This window comes from Clarias gariepinus, chromosome 16, assembly GCF_024256425.1.
Source record: "Clarias gariepinus isolate MV-2021 ecotype Netherlands chromosome 16, CGAR_prim_01v2, whole genome shotgun sequence".
In the NCBI taxonomy this organism is placed as follows: Eukaryota; Metazoa; Chordata; class Actinopteri; order Siluriformes; family Clariidae; genus Clarias; species Clarias gariepinus.
Window position 1 is genome coordinate 4,754,340 of NC_071115.1, and position 27,349 is coordinate 4,781,688.

Below are 27,349 nucleotides of genomic sequence, written 5' to 3' on the forward strand. Positions count from 1 at the left end.
CTTGTTCAGTTAAGGAGTATGTTAAGCAATTAATAAGTCACTCAGTAAATTAGTCACGCAATCAGTTAGTTGGTCAGTTAATGAATTAGTGAGTTAGGAGACCAATCCAAATATTCAATCAGTCAGTGGATCAGTCGGCAAATTAAGTTTAGTTAAGCAAGCCTTTATTTGTCACATATACATGACTGCACAGTGAAATTCTTTCTTCGCATATCTCAGTGTAACTGGGGTCAGAGCGCAGGGTCAGCCATGATACTGAGCCCCTGGAGCAGACAGGGTTTAAGGGCCTTGCTAAAGGGCCCAACAATGGCATCCTGATTTGTCAGTGGATGAGTCAGCCAATTAGATAGATAGATATGTTACTGATACTGAAGGAAAATCCAGAAAACACAGAACTTAGCAGAGGATGGTTTTGATCCATCAACCGCTGGGTTATGGGCCCACCCCAGATGGGACTTACACCCATAATCCCTACCTTAGGAGGCCACTGGGGACGGTTACCAACTTTAATTACCTTATCGGTTGGTCAATTAAATAATCAGTCAACCAATGAGTCATTAAGGTATTGAGTCATTTAATCAATTCAAGTCAACCAGTTAGTCAAATAGTTAATGTCAATCAGCCATGTTAGTCAGTATGCACATACAGTGCAGCATGATAAAGGGTGCAGTCACAGTGTCGGTATGAAATAATAAAAAAGCTGTAAAGGTAATTTATTAAAAAAAAAAATATATATATATATATATATATATATAAACCACTGTCACTGTTTTTTATTTTTATTTTATTACACTGCATTGTTATTTATTTTACAGTTTCATTTACGTTATTCGGGGAAAAAATCTACAAATAATATATATTTTTTATATATTTTTTTAATATATATTTCCACTTTATTGTTCTTTCATTTGGAATTTTTGCAGTAAAAGCAGACGAAGAGAAGGAGCAATCGCGCAAATCAAACAAACGTAAACACGAGTGTTTTGCAGCACACGCCTTAAAAACATGTCTACACTCGCTTCTCTGACGTCACCACGCAGGACTCCTGGTTACGCGCACGCTAATGCCCCGGATGTGTTTGTGTCTGATCGCGGCTGGTTTGTGCAGAGAAGCAGGAGGAGATGCCTCTGCCCGTGCAGGTCTTTAACTTTCAGGTAAAACTCTTTCGACCATTTTTTTTATAAAAACTGAGTCATTTATGAAACAGACTCCCGAATCGTGAATGTAAAGAAGTGTAAACATATATCGTGTCCACGATAATATCATTTTAACTCGTTCCGGTTGGAGTCTTGTTTTTTTGTTGTTGTTGCTAGCATTAGCTTTGGTCGTCATGCTAACCGCTAATCCTGCCCGGTGCGGGCCGCATATGGGCGCGAGCTCTTAGCATGAGCGTGCTCTGTAGCGCTGCATGCTAACATTTTGTATGTAATTTTTAGTCATAAATGCGGACAGCAGCACGTTTTTAGTTATTCGTCGAGTTGTTTATAAGGTTACAGCAGTGTTAGCTGCGCTAATTTGCAGTTCATTGAAGTCAGGTGCTAGTTGGCCAACGGCTTTGCTAACTGACTGATGACTGTTAAAGCTGAGATTCTCTGTAGTGTTTATGGTGCATTATAAAGGAAGAATGATTAGTATGTATGTAGTGCACATATATAAGAAGATGTCTTTTAAATCAGTTGACTTTAATTAGATAGCCAAGTCTTCTAAAATAATGCATTTCTGTACTAATTTTATGGATATCTCTAAGGTTATCAAAATGATCCTGTGTACATTCAATGATCAGTGCAGGATTTTAATTATCTGTCTAATGTATAAAATCAACACCTACTTTATAAGATACACCTGCCCATTCATGCAGATGTCTCATCAGCCAGTCATTTCAAGCAACACATTTCATCCAACCTTTTTTCATCCAAAAAAGGATTTTTTTTTCTCTCTAGAAGTTTTGACTCTGGAGTTTGCAAAGAACAATGTGAAAAGTGATACTGTAAGCTGCACACTGACTTGCACATCTTGTTGGTGAGAAGAATTTAACACTTTAAGTATGCACTTTTTACGAATGTTGTGAGCCATTTCAGAGCATCTGTAAATGCATAGCATATTAGACTGTGATGCGAATAGGTTACAACAGCTCAGAACCATGTCAGGTTCTTCTGTCAACCAAGAACAGGCATATGAAGCTGTCTTGGGCACAGGGTTACTGAAGGGGTTTTTAAGCTACCCTGCTGGCCTGGAGTCACATTATTTTGGTCTCCGTACTCGGGTGCGCTTGTTTGTTTACAGTCTTAATCACAAGAGAATGAGGAACTTAACCTTCGCGCTATGCTCAGTGTTATTGATATTTTTTTTGGGGGGGAGGCTGTCAAGAGTAACGCTCTCGTGTGCCTTCCTTCTGTATTAACTATGGCTGTGAAGGTTAGAGGTTAAGATTGCAGTTTCCAGCAGACACAGTTCTTTAATTATGACTTGTATGTTTTGTTTTTTTTCTGTATCTTTCCTGGTGACTTGAACCAGTGTGGTTATTTTTCTTCTTCAACCCTTTCTTTGAGTTATATTCCAGAATGCTTTTAACCGTGGGTTTTTAAATTCTAAATATATAAAAACATAATAATAAAAGTTTGTCCCTGATGAGCAATCTGGTAGTGATTGTGAGAAGGAATGTTTTAATTGTCAATGTAAAACTAAGCCGAGTGTGTGCTGGCCTTTCAATATTAAACGTGTATGCCTTTAACATGATTTATTGTTATAAACATGTGGGATGCTCTGCAGGTCATTTCAGTGGTAAAGAATTGACTTGTTCAGATTGTCTGAGCAGCAGAACAACAGTGAAAATGACTTTGGTAAAAGGACAGTTTAGAAACTGGGCAAGTGTGTACCATGTTTGTGTCACTGCTGCATCCAAATATAACCGTTTGCTCAGTGCCTTTTTACTTTAGTTATAAAGGAAGATGTAGCTAAATGTACCTAATATAAAGTGACCAGTAATTGTGCAGGATTTTGGATCATGATACAAGTAGCATATTGTCGTTAAAGTATAAAAAATTGTGACTTTAGAAAAGTATGTTGAATTGTATCCTTGAAAACAATGTGCATTGATTGTCTTCTCTCTCTCGTGATGCTTTTCAGTTATAAACTCTGTTTCCTGTGTTGTTTTGCCCCCTCTACACTCCGAATAACGATAAGCGTTTATGAAGTAAACATGCAGTGTTTAAAGCCATATTTCTCTCTTATGAATGATGTCACAAAACACTTGTTTTGCTTCGCACTTCGAAATACATGATTCCTCCTTTAGAATATGTAATGTTGCATGATGTGCCGAGGCCGTGTATTGCAATTTGTGATTACCAGGTCATTTCTCTGTAACACACAAACAGTCGTGACTGCTTTGCTTTTTGCAGCTCAGAGTTCAGGGTCAGGACAGAAGCATTGATAGTTCTGCGTCCTCCTCTGACACGCTCGCTAATGTGAAAAAGTTCTAAATGTTTGAGGACTGAGAAAATCCTTAACAGACCAGTTTGGGCGAGTCAGTGCTCATGATGATCTCAAGTTTCTGTTCTTGGTTGATCGTAATGTGGTCTTTTGCTGTTATAGTCTTAAGGTTTGATTTTCTGTGCATGCTAAGATGGTTTTCTAGTTACCACAGTAATGAAGACTGTTTTTCCTGTACCTTTCCTGGCGTCTTGAACTTTTCCCTTGATGAACTCGACCTCTTATTCTTCTTCCGATCAAAGTCCCACAAATCACACTTTCTTCCTTCTTTCTGATGTTTTATGTAAACCCTACTGGATTGAATTTCATTCCTAGCACACGGTTGATTGGTAAGTAACGACCCTAATGGCTAGATGTACAGCTCTACTTAAAAAGTCGACAGCTAGTGTATATATGAATCTAACTTTTATTGCGTTCAGCGCAGCCTTAATGTGACATTTTTATTTACGACTTGAGCCACTTTCAAATGTTGTATGAGATCAGAGACATGCTCGATACATGAATAAGAATGTTTATTGTGTCATCAGTCATGTTGTCTTGTCTTGCTTCTCCAACCCTTGCTTTCTCTTGGTCATGCTCCACAGCCTTCTCTTTGGAAAGCACATGTTCAGCTCCTGCTTCTTAGTATGCTTGCTAGTCATGGAGGTAACACACACCAGATTTTTTTTACTTGATGTTAAACAATGTTCTGTTGAAAATCAAGCATTTACTCAGTCCTGGGTGAGATTATTTTACAATCCAGTCACTTAAAGGTATGGTCATGGATCAGGACCATGTACAACTTGGATATATGATGCCTTGAATCATTAACCTGCTAGTAAATACAGTATGTAGAAAGTCTTTGATGATGGTCATCATTTGTCCATTAGGCTTACATTTAAATTACGTTATTAATAAATGTATGTATGTGTGTGCAAGAGTAAGTGGAGCTTGTATTAAACCAAAATACTGCGATACAAATTGGTCAAGTAAAATTCTCTCACCAGTATAAAGTGTCGCAGTATTAGAGACGGCAGAAAATCGCATATGCTTTATAGTCAATGTTCTTGAATAATAAGTGAATATGTCATTAAGGTGTAGAAGTGATAGTTTGTTTACTGTTGGTGGTCATGTGCTGGACTCAGTGTTGAGTAGAACATCCTAAGCGTCTGAAAGGAGGTTCAAACCTTTTAGCAGGAATAGTGCATTAAAAGAACTTACCAAATTGCAGTGTCTGTTATGGAGACCGGTGAAGGATGTTTGTAAGAGGAGCAATGGATCACAAAAGATTGTCATGCTTTTTGAGTCAATCTTTTTTTTTTTCTTTTTTTTGTGGATAAATAGATCAATTAATACTTTATTAATGGTGAAGGGAATTCTAGACATCCAGTAGCAATAAGGACAGTAACACAAAGGCAGATGTGTAGATATGATTGTGTGCTGTACTTACATATAGACAGTAGACAAAGGGTAAAGTGAGTATTCAAGTACTAGGTACTAGAGTAGGCAAAAAGGGAGGTAGTTGTATTTTTACTTTCCTTTGCATTAAATGAAAACACAGTTTGAAGTAAAATAAAAATAAACGGAGCATAATAAGTGCTTTTATTTAACTTTTCCAATGCATGCAGGCTTTTTTTTTATTCATTACTTAGATTTTTCGTAAGTAATTCGTAAAAAAAACAAATTTGCAATTCCAATGTTTTAACTAGAAGGGAGAGAATGAAGGTGTATTTATTGCACACAAATAACGTCAAACAGAAGTGCTATTATTTCCACTGCTGTTGTACTTTATACATTTTACTGTACTTAAGGTGAAATATCTTTTGCATTTCACTTTGTTGACAGCTCGGTCATGGCGCTGCATAAGACTCAGCTGGACTGTAGACTGTACAAAAAGAACTAGACAAACATTCTATGACATCATCCGTAGGTTTTTTTTTTTTTTTTTTAGTACCGTTTTGAAGCCAGAATGTGGGAAGAGCTCAGAAAGAGCTTAGTCTAGAAGCTATGGCGGCTAATGTTAATTTATGTGCTAATACATCTGATTGAGCTTTATTATCCATACCCTAAATGTTGTCCCATGTCCTACGATTATAGTTAGCTACAATGATGACCACGGCAATGCTGCTGTGTATCAAATCTGCCATGCTTCTAATTGTGCATAACTTTATGGCTTAATATAATTTTAACTAGTGTGTTTACATACAAAAAAAATCACTCCTGTACAGTCGTCATAAATCTAACTATGGGGACCAAAACCTTTTATTTTTTATTTTTATTTTTTTATACCACACTGTAAACGTGAATTTTGGAGGGTAGTGGACGTTTGAGGAACTGCATGTTTTTGTACATCCACGTTGGTTTCGTTTGTCAAAACAGGTTGATGCGTCTTCAACTGTACTGATGGAGAGACACAATGTCTAATGTAAAGCCTCGAAAACTTGGCCTGGAAAATTTGTTTTAGATGGGTAATAAGAAATAATGCACATTTTAGTAAAACACAGTATGTGCATATGTAAGCGCTGCATCGTGAGTTCTATTACTTAGCCTATTGTTTGACTTTATTTTATTATTATTAGAGTGGGTTGGTTTATAGCATTCGCTAGGGTGGATTTAGTCAGTCTCATCTGGCAACCCAAATTATAGCCAGCACAGGAGAAAGTTTAAGGGAGTTATTTTGCGTACGTAAATATAAATTTTAAAAGACTTTGAGTTGCCAAAAACATAAATGGCACACTTGCAAATATATGCTCAGTACTGATGCGCAAAACCTAATGCCGTATATCTATTTTGTACTATGATGGTACACTTAAATTACATCTGTCGTTTGTGAATCTAGAGAACGCGTCATGGGTCTGTTTCATGTAATACCACTGCTGTTTGTCTAGTTATAGGAAATGGACATCTGGACTTTTTTTAGTCATCAATGGCTGTGGTTCATTAAATCATTCAGTTGTATATTCTGTTAGAATAATAAATTTTAAACAGTATGTTTGCTTTTCTGTGTGTTATTTGCACTCTCTTTTCTGTCTCTCCTTTCTCTTTCATCATTCTTTCAGTTCACAGTGCATCATTCTAACCACAGTCCTGTCTTGTCCTTGTGCAGGGGTCGGTGGAGCCCATGCAGATCGATGCCGACCCTCAAGAAGACCAACAGAATGCCCCCGACACCAATTACGTTGTGGAAAATCCCACCCTGGTACGTTTTGAGTGCACCTGAAAAGTATATTTTTTCACGTAAAAAATAAAGGTTGATCGTAATGTGTACTGCTGCTTGATTGGTCAAAGCATTTTCCTGTAATTATTTTATTATTGTCATTTTATGACTCGTTTTTAAGTTTAATTCTGGACGTTTATGAAACACGGATTAACGTTTTTTTTTTTTTTATCATAAATGTTAAATTATTTGTATATATATTGTTCTGTTCAACTTAATTCATGTGAATTCAAAGATGTTTATGCAAGTTATGGATTTATTATTTTTAAGGCAATTCTGTCAAAATCTACTGTAAGAGGAAGATTTTGTATAGGAGGAAAGATCAAACAGGTTTGCAACAAAGTGTCAGATCGAACACTAATAATTAGAAAGCAGCAAGTTTTATAGAAAATGCAGGTTTATTTGTGTAGGGTGTTTTTAGTTCACTGTGCATAACTACAGAAGCACTTTAAATCCACCATCCACTTGGTTTTCCACAATTGCCACATTTCCTGTTTACTTAGCTAATATTTTTTTGCTCTCCTTTCTTCTCCTCAAAGGCTAAAAGCATAGAAATTCTTGTTTTCTCAAGGTATCAATATTGCACGCTTTTAATTAGAAACAGGTGCCCTCCTCGTCAGAGCTCAGAACACATCCATAATCGCACATTGATGCATTAATAATGATGTTTAGGAAAACAGTTGCAGGTAAACACTAAAATCTGGTTGATTACAGAATTTCCAAGCCTTTCTGATCCATAATGAACTTGCTTAAGGATGTGTGTTGCTGGAATTACAGCAATACAGGGAATAAACTGTCTTACTTTTTCCACTTTGCCAGTATGTGTTTGCTGTTTTATGCATCCATATTCATTTAGTCATTCCTTCTTACAGGATCTGGAGCAGTACGCGTCCAGCTACAGTGGGCTGATGAGGATCGAGCGGCTGCAGTTTATCGCCGATCACTGCCCCCAGTTACGTGTGGAAGCTCTGAAGATGGCCTTGTCTTTTGTCCAAAGAACATTTAACGTTGATGTTTACGAAGAGATCCACCGCAAGCTTACTGAAGCCACAAGGCAAGAGCAGCTCCTGTAAATCCTCTATAATTTCTCTCTATTCTATAAATACAGGTAGTCCCCGACTTACGAACGTTTATGTTACGAATTTCCGCAGATACAAACGGACCGCGGTTCAATCACAGAAGTAGCTCACGTGTAGTGTGCAGAAGGAAATAAACACTGCAGTGCACCAGATACCAATATTTACAATTGTATACAATATTTTGTGTTTAAGTGAATGTATAAATTGTCTAACGTCCGGTATATTGTATGTATGTGTATGTTTGGGAGGCGGGGGGTGATTAGATGATAGAAAACAGCTGTCCTGTAAAGCCATCCTGATGGTGAATAATCCTAATTTCGTTTACAGTCCAATACAGTGGAAAACAGCTGAGATTAAAAGGCGTCCAGAATTCCCCTCGCGATTAAGGGCGCAGAGACAACACTGTTACATTTGACGTGTGAGATTAATCTCCTTAGGTGCGGTTATGATGGACAGATATTTAGTCAAGTGGATGCTACATTGCTATACAATGCTTTACATTGTATATTCATGTCAATGGCGTTTAAGTCTCCCTTTGTCAGACTTAAGAACAATTCCGACTTATGAACAGAACTCGTCCATAAGTCAGGGACTACCTGTATATGACTTAATCATGTGTCAGGAAAACATCAGTGTATTGTGCTATAAATTCTACATGTCAAACCACGCCACATATTATTGATATTATATACTGATGCAGTCAAATTAAACTGGTGCTTTTAACAAAGTGCATGCAGGTCTAAAAGTTTGATGTTTAGAAAATGAGCCTTGTACATAGTCTAGTTATTTGTAAATACAAACAGTGTTTATTGTCCTCAGGGAAATGCAGGGAGTGCCAGACGCCGTTCCTGAAGGAGCAGTGGAGCCTCCACCCCTCGACACAGCCTGGGCCGAATCGACTCGGAAAAAAGCCCTGCTAAAACTGGAGAAACTCGACACCGATTTAAAGAACTACAAGGGAAACTCAATCAAAGAAAGCATCAGGTACTTTTATCTGTCTCCCCTCACATCCCTCTTAAATTTTCATGTGCAATTGTTCTGAACTTTTTGATATCAAAATTTTTGATGCCAGAAGAGAGTTGACACTTGACACGTGATGCTCATTAAATATATTCTGTGGTGTCTTTAGGAGGGGTCACGATGATCTTGGAGATCATTACCTGGACTGCGGCGATCTCAGCAATGCCCTGAAGTGTTACTCCCGAGCCCGAGACTACTGCACGAGCGCCAAGCACGTCATCAACATGTGTCTTAACGTAATCAAGGTGAGCCAAGATCTGTTAGCGACCTCTCCAGGCATTTATTTTGCATTAGGAATATAAACCGCCTAATATTTAAACCCCCATATCGAGATTATAGATGTTCAATGGATCTGTTTTCTCGATTCATGACTTTTTCCATACAGGTTAGCGTTTACCTCCAAAACTGGTCTCATGTACTTAGCTACGTCAGCAAGGCTGAATCCACTCCAGAGATAGCAGAGGTTGGTTAAAGCTGCACAGATGTTGTAAATAATAGAAGGATAATGTGCGAGGAGAAGGTGTAAAATGTTTTGTTTATTTGTTGCTTTTTTTTTTCACAGCAACGAGGGGAGAGAGATAGTCAAAACCAAGCTGTTCTCACCAAACTAAAATGTGCTGCAGGTACAGTGTTTTCTCCATGTTTATTTCATTCGATCATATGGCAGTATGATGTGATTAAAGGACGGATAATTAACAGCGTCAGTCGATTAAATATACTTTGAAAGTTGTTTACATCCAAGATATGAAAAATGTAAAGCATATAACAGTTCAGTGCCCTGATAAAGCTTTTTGGAGGTGTTTTGTGCATGTGATGATTTAGTAAGGCCATGTCGACACGTATCTGGGTATTGTTAAAAAAGGGATGTTTTTATCTGCGGTTTTAAATTTTATCCACATGCAAACACAGTTTTTGTCCTTACTGCTTTTGGAAAACTCCGTTGGAAGTGAAAACTCAGTTTTCAGTGGTGTTTTGTGTGTACGGGGGAAACAGAGATATTTGGGTTATTGTTACGTCACCTTGTGTGCCGATGATGTCATCATTTGTGCGCTAGTGTTCTTGATTTGATGTCAGCTTTGTTTATGGGGATATTTTGTGCAATGGTGGACTTGTGTACAGTAAACTAGTGACCGTGTTAATGTTGCTTACTGGACTTTTTACTCGCGTGTACATACATGCGCAGTTACTCACACATTTATGTTAACGAAACAGAGGTGTACTACAAAGCTCACTGCTGCTACATATAAAACTCCAAAGACAGCGACGGCGATTGAGACCTGACCATTTTTTATAAAGCGCAACCGGTAATGTTTTGTCTAGGCTTCTGATTGGGCCCCCTGTTGATTAGGGATGCCATGTTACGTGTGGACATGGCCTGGATTTATTTAAAATAGTTTTATGGGTTATTGTTGAAAAGAATGCCTACATAACTGGGGCTGGCATTCACACCTTTTACAAAGATTGTTCTACTTTTCCAAGACTGATAGACAGAGGGGCCTCGTAAAACTAACTGTTACAGAGAACATGCTTGCTTCTTTCAGTGACTGGCAGAGATGCCATGCTGCCTTCTTTGGGACTGTTGCCCACAGAGACCATATTCCCCTTTTTAGAAGGCGCACAGTTCGTGGCTCCCCCCCTAGAACTGATGGCTCAGGGGACTACGCCTCCTTACTTACTACTATTGTAGAAGCCACACCTCCTTATTTTAGACTAATCACCCCAAAACCCATGCCAACTTCTTTAGGTCTGACTGGTCAGATTTATCTCTAGGAATAATATAGCAGACACTGTGTGTCCTTGTCCAGGACTGACTAACACAAGATACCCTGCCTCCTTTACTGGAGCTGACGGGAATTTTAAAAAGAGAAATCTGACACTCGACGGTTTTTGTTGTAAACATTTCTTTCTTGCTACAGGATTGGCAGAACTTGCCTCGAGAAAATACAAACCTGCTGCCAAGTGCTTCCTGCAGGCCTCTTTCGACCACTGCGACTTCCCCGAGGTCTGTCTCCTTTCTTTTAATCACATTGATGTGATGTTTGTGCTTAACTAGTAGAATTTCCCAGGATCTGTTGTTCCATCAAAATGTGAATGAGATTTCAGTGCAGTTCATTTTTTTCATTATTTTTTTTTTTCCCCTCCCTTTGCTCTTGCAGCTTCTTTCCCCTAGTAACGTAGCAGTTTATGGAGGACTTTGCGCTCTGGCGACGTTTGATCGGCAGGAGCTGCAGCGTAACGTCATCTCTAGCAGGTACAGAGAAATGTTTGAGCTTTATTAATGATAATTATTTTTTTCTGAGCTTTTTCTTTGTTGTTTAATTGCTAGAAGATTAAGCATCTCTGTTACTTTTGTTTAACAGTACACAGTTATTGATGTCGCATCTTTTATTTTTGGTTTGTTTTTTAGCTCCTTTAAGTTATTTTTAGAGTTGGAACCCCAAGTGCGTGATATTATCTTCAAGTTTTATGAGTCGAAGTACGCGTCCTGTCTGAAGATGCTGGACGAAATGAAGGTAAGTGTTCCTGGTTACGAAGAAGTGTACATCACATTGAGATTACAAGGCTGTTTGCTAAATGTGCTGTGCTGATTGACTGTGCTTTGTGTTTTAGGATAATCTTCTCCTAGATATGTATCTGGCCCCACATGTACGAACACTGTACACACAGATCAGGAACAGAGCCCTCATACAGGTAAAAAACTTTTTTTTTTTTTTTTTTAAGTGTATGTATAGCATCGATCATACCTAGTCTGAATTCTCAATAGTGTAGTAGAAATTTACCATTAAATTACCTATTAATACTCCCAACAATTCGGGTATCAAAGAATAATTTAGAGAAACAATGTTTTTATTGGTTTTAAAGAGACATAAAACAAACATGTAGTGTGCGTTTCAAGGCACACTTGTACAATCTGTATTTATAAACCCCTACCCATCCCTAACTCCAAGGCGAAAAGAAAGAAACAAAAACATGAAGCTGGAAGTCTAGGTTTTGTGTGCAAAAAAAATAAAAAAACAGATAAGAAGGTGTTTAAACTATACATTTATATTTAAAAAATAAATAAAGTGAAGGAAGTACCCTTAACAGCTGTTTAAATTTCAAGCCTGAATCACGGATTGAGTAATAAATCTTCTTCAGGGACAAATAGGACATAATATCCCTGAGCCACTGGGAGTGAGTGGGTGAGTTGGCATCTTTCCACTTAAATAAAAGAGAATGTCGGGCCAGGATGGACGCAAAGGACAATAACCGACGTTTAGCTGGAGTTAGATGCTTATCTCTCTCTCTAGTAATGCCAAAAATCAGCAATCAGGGGGCCTGGGTCAAGATTGCGGTTTAGTATGTGAGACAGGGTTTGAAAGACATTCCTTCAGAATTTTTCTAAATCAGGGCATGTCCAATGCATATGAATAAGAGATGCTTCTCTATTCTTTTTTTTTTTTTACATTTATCACAGCAAGAATTGACAAGTGAGAGAGCTTTATTTGGGAGAAATGAGCCCTGTTTACATACTGAAACTGTAAACAAAACTATAACGTCAATAAAAACATATCAGATAATAAAATGGCATGTTATATATATGCTTATATATCAATTCTTATTTATGAATTATTTTATTTTTTTTCTTTAATATACATATATATTTTTGTGGAAAACAACCCTGTAGTTCTGACGTACGTGTGTGTGTGTGTGTTTGTTTTTCTCCCTCACCGTGCAGTACTTCAGTCCGTACGTGTCCGCAGATATGAATAAGATGGCGTTGGCGTTTAACACCACAGTGGCGGCGCTGGAAGACGAACTCACTCAGCTGATCCTGGAGGGGCTGATCAACGCTCGTATCGACTCTCACAGCAAGGCACATATTCTCTCACATACATGCATGCGCGCCCACTCGTCAGTTATACCGTTCTGCTGTCAGGCAATAGACGGAACAAATTTGTGCTTTTTTTCCCCGTAATTCTGATTGGTTTCTAGTAAATTGCTAAACAACCGTAAGACGCAGGTTGTCTGATGTCCCATAAATGTTTTTGTACTCAAAACCCCGATCAAAAAAAAACAACAACAAGGATTTTAGAGTCTAAAAACCTTTAGTTAATTGAGATGACTGTGTAATTAATATGACAATTTAAAGGGATTACACACTCTTTGCACTATACTAAGTTCTATATGTGTGTTATGGACCTGTAGATTCTGTATGCACGTGACGTGGATCAGAGGAGCACTACGTTCGAGAAATCGCTGCAGATGGGGAAGGAGTTTCAGAGACGAACCAAAGCCATGATCCTGCGAGCAGCAGTACTACGTAACCAGATTCATGTTAAGGTAACTCCCATCCTGTTTTCATTTGTCTCTCTTTCTCTCTCTGTTATAAGCATAATAATATACTAAAGCCAAGACATTGTCCCAGTACTCTCTTTACAAGACCATGTTTCAGACTGCAGATCACAGTAGAATCAGGATTCAAGTTTGTCAATAGGGTGAACTTTTTTTTTTTTTTTAAAATGGGAGAAAATTTCATGAAGGATGGAATGTCACTAAAAACAATACAGTTTGTGCTGAACATCACAGTAATCACATAACGACTTATCGACACACAACTAATCCCTGCTGTGTCTGTATTGTCTCTTGCAGTCTCCACCAAGAGAAGGCAGCCAAGGGGAACTGACACCCGCCAACAGCCAAACACGAATGAGCACCAACATGTGAACGCCCGTCACGGAGGAGCGCACGGGGGCCCACAGAACCATCGTAGACCCTCATCCTAGAGTTCAGTTCTGTTTTCCACACACACATACACACACATCCACAAAAGAGAAACCTCATCACAAAACATGCTTTTAAAATAAATATACATTGAAAAAGATGGTTTCTGACATTTATTTATTTATTTATTTATTTTTCCCCTCTCTGAGTAGATTTAGATGTGCCTGGGACTTAATTCGCGTGGAATTTGATCACACTTGAGTGCATTCTTTAAAAAAAATGTACAGTGCCATCTGTTAACTTTTGGAATTAATTAAAATTTTTACCTGAAGTGCGCAGAACGAAGGTGTGAGATTCTGTTTAATAAGTAGATTTCAATTGCACACACAAGCACTTTAAAAAATCTACTGCGCCATCGGTTGAATTGAGAATGATTTTTTTCAAGGTCTAGATAATATATAAAGACATACAGGTGTTTTCTATTTAAATTTCAATTTAGCATGTCTTCTCTTCCTGATAAAACAAAGGCTCGGCCAAATACACCTGTGAAAACCGCATTAAAATTCCTTCATTTTTTTTTCTTTCTACGTGATGCAAGCACAAACGAACCAAAAAAAAAAGTCCCAAAACAATGTTGTGTTCTATTACTCATCTTGTCGTTTCCCCCAAATTATTTTGTTTCACAAATATCTTGAATGTACAGACATGCCAACTTTACAGTTTTATTATATGTATAGATGAGATTTAACTCGACTCTGTAATATGAGGCGGATTCTGTAAGCAGAGATTAGATAAAAAAAATTATCTTGTGTAGAACAAAATCAAACCTATTGAATTGAACCCATCTTTGCATGATGAATCAGCGAATCTATACTTAAAAGCCTAAAACCTAATGTATAGTTCCATGCAAAAGTGTTGAGCCAACACTTAAAAGCTACGCACACATTTTTACTATCTAGAGAAAATTCTCCAGTGTTCATGTAAAACCCTTTTGTCCATCTTTTACTCGTGTTGATAATTTTTCAAACAAGTGAATCCAAATTTGGTTTTAAAATTCTTAGAAAAAAATAATCTTAAACATCTTATCTAGTTTTAATATCGAATAATAAAAATTGACTCTTGCCATGAATATAGCTGTAGATGGCATGGCGTTAAGTCGTATTGGGCCAGTCCTCATGTCTTCACATTTTGCCAGAATTTCTTATTTTAATGTTATATTTTTCGGGGGTAGCTTTCCAGGCTTCTTACAGGACTTTTGACTTTTATTTTCAGTCCAGTCTCTGGACCTGGGCAGTTTCAAAGGAATGTTTTTGTTTGTTTAAGCCACACAATAACCTCAATTGTTCACGCATTTAAAAATTAATTTAACGTAAGGGATGTGCCAGTGAGAAACTGGTGCAGATGATCAGTACGCTGCTGCTGAGTGCTTGGAGCAGACAAGATGGGGAAATGAGGTTGCTGCGATGCCAGACATTAAGACAAAACAGAGCAGAATGTTAGATAAAAGAATTTTAAAAGTTTTATTCTTTGTAAAAACCTCAATGATAAAAACACAAAGCAGTGAAAAATGTCACAAATGATACTCAAGGAAAAAAAACACACTAAACGAAACAGTTTGTTGTACCTCTAGCGTTTCGAGCTGTGTTCGGATCACTGACGTGACATCCTGATTTCCCAAACGAGCCAACATTCTCTCCATGTCACCGGTGCAACGGTAATCAGCAGAAACTGAAATTTGACTCCGGTGCTGCTTTTAACGTGTGAAAATATTAGCCATAGCTGTATTGGTACCGGTTTTGGCTAAAACGTATGATATAAATAAATTAATTAAAAACAGCTAAAGTCTGCAGAAACAATCCCTGTATTCGGTCTGTTGCATTTAACAGCCGAGTATTAAAGTGTAAAACTGAGGTCCTGAGGTCTACAGTTCATTGTTAACTGTTAGCAGGGTGGGGCTTAGCTAAAATTATGTTGCAGCGCCATGAAAACCCTACGTACAAAATCTAGTCTCTGCTCGATATAAATTTTAATCTGTTTTTTTCTTTTATGTTAAGTACATCTTCCTGTCTAAAGTAGTTAAGTCCTTAGCAGCAATTTCGGGTTTCAATGCATATATGTGAGGAAGATGCACTTGTTTTTGTTGCGCTCACAGCATGAGTTTACTCCACAGATACAAAGTCCGAGCCGGAAGACTCGAGAGGCAGAGATTTAGGACGAGACCGGAGTCTCAATTTGGACAGCTAGCTTCTGCGCCTTCGTCTTGAACCTCAAGCCGTGACCTGCAGTGAAGGGGGAAAAAGATGCTCTAATTTGAAATGCTTAAGAAATTTATTTAAAACAACTGAATGTGTAATAAGCCAGTACACATTGATTACATTTTTTTATTAAAACTCACATAAGTCCACTTTATTATTGTTAATCATTAAACTCACCTGGACAATCTGCAACTTCTTTATAGGCTTTCTTCTTACAGCAGCCGCGACACAGGTTAAAGACGCACTTATTTCCCTGTGGGACAGAGAAACGATACAGATCTAAATACTGTCTATAAATCCTTTCTTAGTCTCTTAACCATCATTTTAAGGGCCCAAGCACTATGACATCGTGTGTGAAGGATCTTTTTTCCCCCCACCATTCGTTTTTTTAGAGGTCTTAACATGCTCAAAACCTCTTGAAATTCATCAGACAGGTTGGCCCTCACATGAGATTTTGCTACATAGCTCATACACACTTATATGCATGCACACGAAACCCGGTACACATTTAGAGCGCATTGAGCTAAACCATTTTCACATTCTACGTCAACTCAACAAGAAGTCAGTTATTTTAAGTGGTTTGCAAAATGCACCCAATAGATTTTGATATACTCCTCCTGGGAGATGTATAAGATCGCCACCAAACCTGGCCTATGTGATCTCAAGACATTAAAGATGCAAAATTGCGGAGGGATTTTTGGTATCTCAAACCGATCAGCCATGACGAAGCCTTAAATCTATGCCGAAAGGCCCTAAAATACTATAATAATAAAATAAAAAAAATTCAGCATCTGAAGCTTTTTGGAGGTCTAGACATAAAATTCCCCCTTTTCTAAAATGATGTCATAATGGTATTTGTATGTCCCTTTTAAATGCATGAGACCATTGGCGACCAAAAGCCGCAGGATGCTTGGGCCCGCTCATCGTTGATTACAACTTTTTTTTTTTTTCATTATTTTAACTCATCATGTAAAATTCATCAGCATGTTATCTATATGACGGTGTAAATACTGTGGAGAAAATGATGACTTACTTTTGGATTCCCACATTGCTCACATTTGATGTACTTTGCTGTAGGGAAAAAAGAAAAAAAAAGATTAATCTTTAGTCAGCTGGATGACTTTTTTTATCCATAAGATTCACAGAATTAATAAAAACGAATCTTGAAACACAATCAATGGCATAAAAACTATATACAGAAATATAGCAAAAATTTAACAATTCATCATCGTCCTACGTTTGAGCTCAGGGCAGAAGTTCTTCTGCGGGTTCCTGACTTTCTTCTTCTGCTTGTTCTTGGAGAGCAAATCGTTGGAGCTGTCGCTGTCCTCAAGCGCCCTTTTCCCGCTCGCCGTCTTCACGCCGTTCTCCATGCTTGGGTCTTTCGGCCTGCGGACACGGTTTGCATCGTGAGTGAAGATGCTGTCGAATATCCAGAGATGGTAACTCCTGCCTTCACTTCTTATCGGACATCACTAATGATTTTCCACCTGCACCATTTGTCACCAAGTCACTGGTTCGTATAATTTGAACACATAATCGGACACAAACTTAACAGGTTGAAGACACAAAGACAACAGATCACTAAACAAACTCCTGTCAATCGTGGAAAATCCATCCTACCCACTACATGATCCCATACAGAGGCAGTGATGGAGTTCACTCTGTAACAGACTGATCCAGCACCCTGTTTTTTCTATATAGAATCTGCAATACTGTATTAATTTATAGTTATAATTACATTCAGCCCCCTCCCCTTTCTTTTTTCCCCCGTACTACAGTTTCTGTAATCCGCTGCGGTAACGCAATAATAATGCAATAAAAGAATCGATAAAGTACATCTATCTTTTTATCTAATAATGTCTATAATTATTATAATTAATTATTAATATAATTTTGTTTTATGTTTTATGTTCTGATATGTCGTTGTTGTCGCACTGTCACTTTGTTGTTGCTCGTTTTGCACATTTGCACGTGCACTTTATGTTGTTGTCTGGGAAAAAAGGAAAAAAAAAACCTGTAGATAGTCTTTTAGTTAGTTTTTTTTTTTTTTTTGGTAATTTATGTTGTAATTTGTTAGGAATATCTGTCTTGTCTCTGCTAGCCAGCTAACTAGGCCTCCTAGCTAGCTAGTTTAGCTTCTCTGTTAATTTATGTTGTAAGTTTATGTTGCATGTAGCACCTTGGTCCTGGAGGAACGTTGTTTCGCTTCACTGTGTACTAACTGTATATAGTTGAAGTGACAATAAAGCCAACTTGAACTTAATGAAACAATTCAGGAAAATCAGCAATACTGGCTATGTTGCATAATATCTGTGGTGATAAACAAAAATTTTGTCTCAAATTGTATTGTATTTAATACTAGGCTGCTAAAATTATGTTTCGAAATTCGTGGGGTTTAAGTCAAACCGGTACTTTTGACTGAACAGGGTAATAGCCTTAATTTCTCTATATACTGCTACACTTATCCCAGTGCATCACTACTGCCTGCTTCATGTCTGGAAAAAAAAAAAGGGCACAGATATAAGTGCATTAGTGTATCAGGGGATTATATACAGAGAGATTTTTTACTCTTAGAACTGTGTTCTGTTATTCTGAACAATCAAATGTCTGTTATTCTGAACAATCAAATGTCCCGGTTTGACTTGAACTCACCTCTTGTTTAAACAAAATAAGTAAATCTAGTAAAATATCTACCAACCATTAATAATTAGTAAAATTTAAAAGTTAGTAAAATTACATGACGGTGACTATAAATGGTAAAAATTAACATTATCTAATGAAAAAAAAGTTTAGACCCTAATTTTTTTTTACATGGAAAAAGGAAATACAAAAAGCTATTTTTTTAAATGAATAAGTAAATTAATTTTAAATTAAAGTTAAATTAATACAAATATTATCATTTAGGAAATAAATAGATGTATTGACATTATTACAATGTTAAATTCACTGCTTTGTGTTTTTATATTTGCTGTTACATAGTTAGATTCAGTCATTTATTTATTGATTTATTTTGTCTGGAGGCCCTACTTGGTCATCCATTAAATGTTGAAGCCATTACTACGAGCTAACAATAATAACAATAATATTATTACAAACAGTCCCTGACTTACGATAGTGTGAAAATGATATGCGATGGTATGAAATCTCATGTTGTGTGATGATGTGTTCTGATTACGTTTAAGGACGGCTGTACAGAATTAAATACATTTTTGACTTTAGATATAGGCAGCGCCATTTCAATTCGGGCAGCGACTATAACTGTCTATTAATATTATTACAAATAACAAATATCAAACTTAATGCAACGGGCTCTCTATCATAAAGACTGACTCACGGTGGTCTGACGTACGGCTGACAGATCCAGTGAGGAAAAGGCAGTCCGGTGTGATGTCGCTCCGATTCGTCCTTACCCATCTCCTCCTGTACAAACCAACACAGACTCTGGACATGTAAAATGTGCTACGTATAAAAACCGCACAGGCATTTATTAATGAGTTAGCCATAAAATATCAGTTTTCTTTTTTTTGTACCATGAATATAAAATATTTTATGCTTTAATGATTTACCAAAGTAAACAGGCAGTTTACATGGACACAGTGCAGTGATGTTGAGATTCTTGAGTGTGTACCTGGCAGCGCTGCTTCAGCTGTCTGTTCACCTCCTCGATTCCTGCCAAGTTTTTTGCTTTAGCCAAATCTTCCCTCAGGTCCTGATGGATCTGCAGCCTGATGAAATGTCCAAAGATGAGCATGAGATCATGAGATACTTTACAAAGTGAAATACTCTGCAATGCAAGTATAACAAAAGGAGAGCTGTACTCTTAACACTGTACTAGCATGAGATAATGTACTTTACAGTGTGCGATACGTCAGAGTGCAGGGCAAGACACTTTACAGATTGAGATACTGTACACTGTAAGATACCCGACAATGTGAGATATTGGACTTTACACTACGAGATAGTGTACTTTAGAATGTGAGACTTTTTTCTAAACAATATACTGTACGTTACACCGAAATACTCGACAGTGTGAAATACTGTACAGTACATTACACTTGGCGACTCTATAGTGAGTCGCACTGTACTTTACACTTTGAGATAAGTGAGATACTGTACTTTTACTAAACAATATACTTTACCCTGAGATACTGTACTTTACACTGTGAGACACTTGATAGTGAGAGACATAGTATGTTATACTGAGATGTTATCTTTGTTAAGTATCAGAAAGTGTAAGGTATAGTCTCACACTGTCAAGTATCAAAGTGTAAAGTACAGTGTGAGATACTATACACTAGGAGACTATAGTAACACTGGATACCATGTTTTAGAATGCGAGACATTTTACTAAACAATATACTACTTTACAATGAGATACTTGACAGTGTGCGATACTATACCTTACAATGAGACACTTTATAGTGATTGACACAGAAGTTACACTAACACTGGATCTTTGTCAAGTCTTAAAAAGTGTAAAATACAGTGTCTCGCACTCGCACAAGTATCTCAAATTGTACCATAATATGTCTCTCACCAAGAACTGTCTCTCAGTGTAAAATACAGAGTCTCACACGGTCAAGTATCAAAGTGTTAGGTACAGTGTGAGATACTATACTTTACACTCTGAGACGCTTTATTGAGAGTGACACTGGACTTTACACTTTGAGATACTTACAGTGTGAGATACTGTACTTTACACTGTGAGAAATTTTACTAAACAAAATACTGTACTTTACATGGAGATACCGGACTGTGTGAGATACTGGAGTTTACACTTTGAGGTAAGAGTGCAAGATACCGTACACTGTCAGGTACTAGACAGTGTGAGATACTGTACTTCACACTGTGAGACACTTCATATTGAGTGATTCTGCACTTTACACTTTGAGATACTTGACACTGTACTTTACACTCTGAGAAACCGGACACTGTGAGAACTTTTCGGGATGAGATTACGCTGGTATGCGACATACGTGTGATGCCAGAGCTTAAAAAGATGAGCTCGGACGTGTGATAGCGAGCCGGGCGTGTGTTCCTTCACCACCTCCAGGTATTCCTCCACCATCTCCCACACGGGTGGGTTACGGCCCTCAAACAGCGCCGGGTTGTGCAGGTTCCCCTCTGTCCATGCGCAAAAACATAAATGGTTTATTAATGGAGCTAAATAAGTAGATACCTCCATCTTTTGCATAATAATCGTTTCTCTCTGATCTACTACCTGCACTCATGATGCCCTGTACTCCTGTTTCCTCCATGCAGCGCTGCACGTCACTCAGGTGCTGGATGTTTCCGTTAGCAAAAACTGGGATGTTTACAGCTTCTCTAATAAATGTTTTTTTTTTTTTTTTTAGAAAATACACATACAGGTGATGATTTTGAAAACATAAAAATGCCGTTCTTTCCTGTTTAGGAAGGAAAACTGGAATTGAACTGGAAAGTCTCACCTCACAGCTTTAATATGCTCCCAGCTCGCCACTCCGGTCAGAGCTCCTTTCTGGTCTTTGGTTCTGCCGTGAACGGTGAGCAACTGACAGAAAACCGGAAAAAAAACAGACTGAAATCTGCACCTAAATCCACTGATGCACAGTTTCAATAATCATAAATCAGTGTAATCAGAGGTTAATACCTGGCAACCTGCTTTTTCAAGCATTTTGGCATATTTGACCGTTTTCTCGACCTCTGGGAAAACCCGGATTTTGCACGTGACCGGCACGGAGAGCTTCTCATTAGCCAATTTAACTGTAACAAAGAATTATAATAAATAAATATCCATTTCATATCATAATATTTTTTAGCATTGTCTGTATGTGAAGAGGGACATACTCATCCTCTCCAGCAGGTCCCACTCGTCCTGCAGGAATACACCATAGTGTCCTTTCACAGAAGGAAAAAGAATATATATATATATATATATATTGTTGTATATGATGTTCTGTTACAATGCAGAGCTGAATACTGCACAGTGTGAGATCATTTACAGACTGAGCGAGATACTTTTACCATGCAGGGTACTGTTCTGAGAGATCATTTCCCGAGTGACATACTGTCCGGGGACAGACACTTTATAGAGCAAAATACTGTATGAAAGGGAACGCTTTACAGAGCATGATTCAACACATACAGTGAGATACTTTATAGGGTGGCGTACTGACGTTTTACAGTCCAGGACACTTTATTTGAGACACTTTGCTGTGGGATAATGTCCTATGTGAGATATTTCACAAAGTGGGGTACTTTTCTTGAGATACTTTACATTGCGGGATCATTTAACGTGTGAGACATTTTTTGCGAGCTACTTTACACCATGAGATAATTTACTATGCGAGATATTTACACTGTGGGATAATTTACTGTGTGAGTTTACAGGGCAAGATACCTTTGTGAGACACTTTACACTGTGGGATAATTTAATGTGTGAGATAATTTACAAAGTGAAATCATTTTTGTAAGAAACTTTACAAATTTCGATTTTTTTCCTGAGATACTTTACACCATTTGATCATTTACTGTGCGAGATACTGAGATACTTCTTATGAGACACTTTACACTGTATGGTAATTTACTGCAGGAGATATTTTCCAGTGTGGGATCCTTTACTTACACTGTGTGTAACATACAATGCTGTACAAAGTGAAATATGGTAGTTTATTTCGATACTGTGACATTCTATAGTTTGTGAGATACTTTACTAAGTGGAATGTTTAAAATAACGGATAAAACAAATATAGAAAAAGTAAAAAATGTATATATCAGTAACAGTTTTCTCTGAAAGTTTACCTCTGGGCTCCGCCACACCATGATCTTAAAATAAAAAGCAACAATACCCCGTTTAGCGATCATCTGAGGGCATCCTAAATTGAGGTCGATGGCATCGCAGTAGTCCTGAGCTAAAAGTGCTGCTTGGACAAACACCTCTGGGTCGTTTGCACAGAACTGTGGAGACAAATGACACAGAAACATTGATGGTATGGTGCAGTCAGAAAGTCAAGCTCAGCTCTGTTTTAAAGTTATTACTTCAAATCATTCGATATCTATATGGTTAATAATTATTAGAATGATCTGAATGTTAACGCTACAGTTATTGTCACATGACGAGAGGTCTAAATGATGAAATGGTGTGTTTTGTTAATGACACAAAGTTAACACTCTGCAGCATGGCCTACAACAGGGACCTTTTCCCCTGAATAGAGTGAGAGAACTTCCCCCCTGAAGGTGAGACAGGGGCGTCAGAGCTCACCTGTGTGATGAGAGGCCGGTCTTCTGGACTCACTTCGCTGTACAGATTCTCTCGCCGGTAGTTGGGGTCGCGTACAAACACCTGCGCGTGCAGCATGGGGGTGTAGCAGAGCTCCGCCCCGTGCCTGCGGCTCAGCAGCCTCCACGCGAGCTCGCTCTGCTCCACCATGGGCGCGAGGACGAAGCGTGCAGCGCGAAGAGTCTTCCTCCAGAACTCGAAACCCTGCAGCTTCTCCATCGCCTGCAGCAATGAATAATTATAATTACGTTCAGCCTTTATTCTTTACATATAGATTACTGCACAGTGAAATTCTTTATTCTTCACATTCAGTATCTCAGCCTTTGTTAATGAGTGCAGAGGTCAGAGTGCAGGGGTCAGAGTGCAGGGGTCAGAGTGCAGGGGTCAGACATCATACAACAACAGTGACGACCTGGCAGAGCTGGGGCTCGAACCACCGACCTTCTGATAACTAACTGAGACTTACTTTAACACACTGAGCCACAACACACACAGATTCACACACATTGCCACACACACAGACTCCCTTTTACACACACACACACACAGACTCCCTCACACACACACACACACACACACTCCCTCACACACACACACACACACACACACACACTCCCTCCCTCCCTCACACACACACACACACTCCCTCCCTCCCTCACACACACACACACACACACACACACTCCCTCCCTCACACACACACACACACACACTCCCTCACACACACACACACACTCCCTCACACACACACACACACACACACTCCCTCACACACACACACACACACACACACACTCCCTCCCTCACACACACACACACACTCCCTCCCTCCCTCACACACACACACACACAGACTCCCTCCCTCACACACACACACACGCAGACTCCCTCACACACACACACGCAGACTCCCTCACACACACACACACAGACTCCCTCACACACACACACAGACTCCCTCACACACACACACAGACTCCCTCACACACACACAGACTCCCTCACACACACACACACACACACACTCCCTCACACACACACACTCCCTCACACACACACACACACTCCCTCACACACACACACACACTCCCTCACACACACACACACACTCCCTCACACACACACTCCCTCACACACACACACACACACACTCCCTCACACACACACACACACACACACTCCCTCACACACACACACACACACAGACTCCCTCACACACACACACACTCCCTCACACACACACACACACACACACACTCCCTCACACACACACACACACACACACACAGACTCCCTCACACACACACACACACACACACACACAGACTCCCTCACACACACACACACACACACACACTCCCTCACACACACACCCTTATACACACTCCCTCACACACACAGAGACTCCCTCTCTCTCTCACACACACACACTCCTACTTTATTTATTAGTGAACTATTAAACATGTTATTCCTATCTGTAGTGAATCTGTTACAGTCCTTTAATCCTCACACGTCATTAGATAATTAAATAATAACAGTCCTAGTAAACAACGCTGTCACACGTGACCGGAAATAAACCAGAATCGCGGCGAGTTTAATATATTTCCCGGACTTTAATCATCTTAACACGATGAGTCGATTAACGCGGGATGTATTATATTATATATTTTATATATTATATGTCATGTGGTGAAGCACAAAGTTGTGGAATGAAAATAAACTGAGACTTACAGCTCAGACTCGGCGCTGCGCTCTCGGCGGTTTGTTGCGCGAAAATGAGTCCGTGTGGCAACAGCGGCTACAGCTAAAGTGTTCCGGGAGGCAAAACTCAGTACAAACTCAATCCCTAAAGCTTTACATTTTACCTGTTATTTTATGTATATATATATATATATATATATATATATATATATATATATATATATATATATATATATATAATGTGTATATTTAGTAGCGTATGTTTGAATATCTGTATATTTAACAAACACGTGAAAAAACAGTAATATTCCAATGTATACTAAACTACTGTGATTTTTATCCGCTGTCCCATCTAGGTCAGATCCTGAGATAGCAATCGAAATTTTGATGTTATAAATCAAAATTTTAATTAAACAATTAGAACTGTGATGTAATGAGTCAGAATTTGCTGTAATATTGATTAATTTTGATAATAGAAGGGTGTATTTCACTTAATAATTCAGTTTAAGATGATTCATAAAATAAATAATTAAAAAGAATTACATTATGATATACTAAGTCAGAATTTTTAGGTTAAAAATCAGAAGTTTAAGTTAAGTTTAAGTTAGTCTCTAAAAATAGTGAGGTCTGAAATTTTACATTTGGATATGCTTAATGCTTTTTTGATAAGTTTGAACTTAATCCTCATATTAAATTATGTTTTCAGTTTTAAAATTTTAAGACAATTTAAAGAAAAAATAATATTTTTAAAGTTTAAGATGATTTATAAAATTATATAAATAACAGAAAACACAATGTTAATTTCTATTTCCTTTTTTTTTTAAATAATTGACTCTACTTAATTATCTTAAGTAAGGTCGCCATTCCAAATTGTAAATTTTAAATGCCATTTTGTCATAAATATTTCAAGTCATTTCAAACCTTACTACAAAGTTCAACATTAAAACTTTAACTTTGCATCTGTCATGGTATATGGCCTTTTGCTGCCCACCTGCACTACCCTCATAGGAAGCCCCCTAATGCACTTTATGTTACTTTGGAAACGTTATTTTGTCTTGATGAGCAAACGTGACATTGCCATGATTGGCCACAAGGTGTCACTAGTTGTTTTATAAAAATACACTGCAGCAGTTTAGTGTGTGTTTGTCTCTGAGCTCGCGCACACCAGCGCGTGGCCGTTCACGTGACTCACCACGAGCCCAACCCTGCCACGTGACTTAAATCTCAGCTTCCTCAGTCATTGGCTGGTCGCTAACCAATCACACGCCGGCATGCAAAATAGACAGCCGATCCGCGTGACTTTAGGCGGTCCCAAACGTCGAGCTTGTGTTGAACAGCCTCGTAAGAACACGCCTACTTCCGGTTCCCAGCCGACTGAGACAGGAAGGAAAATGACTGAAGGAATAAAAAAAAGACCCGCCCCCTATTGTAGTGCCTTAAACAGAACCCTGTAATTTCCTGAAAAGACGTTTATTGAAAACAAAATAACTTTTAAATTGGAATTATTATCTTGTTAAACTGAGAAATTAAATGGCAAAAAAAAAATCTAGAATAGGCATACATTCAAGAAATTGTGTTTAAAATAGATACTTCATTTTAAAATGACTAGAAACATTTCTATCAGATTTAAAAGATTTATGTTACATTTAAAACCAGGTATGATTACAAACCAAAACTTATAACATTTGTGCTTTCCTGAAATTACATTTAATAAAAAAGAAGAAGGAGAAAAAAATAGAAATTGTATAATTTTCTGTAAATACACATATAAAAAATAAATAAATGATCATTAATAATAATAATTATAATTAATTAAGGGTCTGGGTTCGATTCCCGGCCAGGCTCGATTCCCGTCTCTGTGTGCATGGAGTTTGCATGTTCTCCCCGTGCTTGGTGGGTTTCCTCCGGGTACTCCGGTTTCCTCCCGCAGTCCAAAGATATACAGGTTAGGCTGATTGGCATTCCCAAATTGCCCATAGTGTGTGAATGTGTGTGTGTGTGTATGTGTGTGTGTGTGCCCTGCGATGGATTGGCACCCTGTCCAGGGTGTACCCTGCCTTGTGCCCTAAGCCTCCTGGGATAGGCTTCAGGTCCCCGTGACCCTAAATACACGATAAAGCGGTGTAGGAGATGACTGAGTGAGTACACACTTTATTTGCTTTTATACTAAAAAACTAATAAATTGTGTCATTTGCGGTAATTACTCTTAAACGAAGGTGTAAAAAAAAAAGAAATTCAAACTATGACATTTAATGAAAAAAGCAGGAATTTGTACATTTTTCGGAAATTACTTTTAAAATGAGATATTTATTATAATTACTAATATTACTATTATTAATATTAATAACATTATAATAAGAATAATAAAACAGCTTTAGGAATTGTGTACATTTCTCAAATGAAACTTTTAAATGAAGTTGTTTAATGGTAGTGATGTGTCCTAATGATGAGTGTATGTCTGTGCGCCCTCCAATAGATTGGCACCCTGTCCAGGGTGTACCCCGCCTCATGCCCTTAGTCTCTTGGGGTGGGCTCCAGGCCCCCAAAGACACTGTGAACAGGATTAAACAGTACAGACAATGAGTGAGTGAGTGAAAGTGAGTGTCATGATAATCCATCTGAGTTTTCCATCATTAATATTAGC

At 38.2% G+C, this 27,349-nt stretch overlaps 2 protein-coding genes across 3 annotated transcripts; one reads left to right on the top strand and one right to left on the bottom strand.

Moving 5' to 3' along the window:
- Positions 1 to 1,051: 1,051 nt before the first annotated feature.
- On the top strand, positions 1,052 to 13,654 carry gps1 (G protein pathway suppressor 1). Of its 2 annotated transcripts, none has more exons than XM_053515462.1 (14): positions 1,052 to 1,154; positions 6,575 to 6,667; positions 7,558 to 7,754; positions 8,584 to 8,748; positions 8,894 to 9,029; positions 9,170 to 9,247; positions 9,347 to 9,407; positions 10,701 to 10,786; positions 10,941 to 11,035; positions 11,192 to 11,297; positions 11,395 to 11,475; positions 12,503 to 12,640; positions 12,973 to 13,107; positions 13,417 to 13,654. In XM_053515462.1, the coding sequence occupies exons 1-14, from the start codon at positions 1,122 to 1,124 to the stop codon at positions 13,489 to 13,491; spliced, it is 1,479 nt and encodes a 492-aa protein (XP_053371437.1). In that variant the 5' UTR covers positions 1,052 to 1,121; the 3' UTR covers positions 13,492 to 13,654. The 2 variants fall into 2 exon arrangements, with proteins under 2 accessions (XP_053371437.1, XP_053371438.1); XM_053515463.1 differs by having other exon boundaries at positions 7,558 to 7,739; positions 13,417 to 13,652.
- A 1,330-nt stretch (positions 13,655 to 14,984) lies between these two features.
- On the bottom strand, positions 14,985 to 24,805 carry dus1l (dihydrouridine synthase 1-like (S. cerevisiae)). The gene is made up of 14 exons (XM_053514079.1): positions 24,736 to 24,805; positions 22,987 to 23,226; positions 22,574 to 22,682; positions 21,573 to 21,623; positions 21,376 to 21,488; positions 21,194 to 21,276; positions 20,968 to 21,071; positions 20,723 to 20,870; positions 19,375 to 19,471; positions 19,081 to 19,166; positions 16,981 to 17,132; positions 16,777 to 16,814; positions 15,921 to 15,996; positions 14,985 to 15,767 (listed from the first exon to the last, which is right to left on the bottom strand). Exons 2-14 carry the CDS (start codon positions 23,221 to 23,223, stop codon positions 15,697 to 15,699), a joined length of 1,365 nt encoding a protein of 454 aa, XP_053370054.1. The 5' UTR covers positions 23,224 to 23,226; positions 24,736 to 24,805; the 3' UTR covers positions 14,985 to 15,696.
- Positions 24,806 to 27,349: the final 2,544 nt, after the last annotated feature.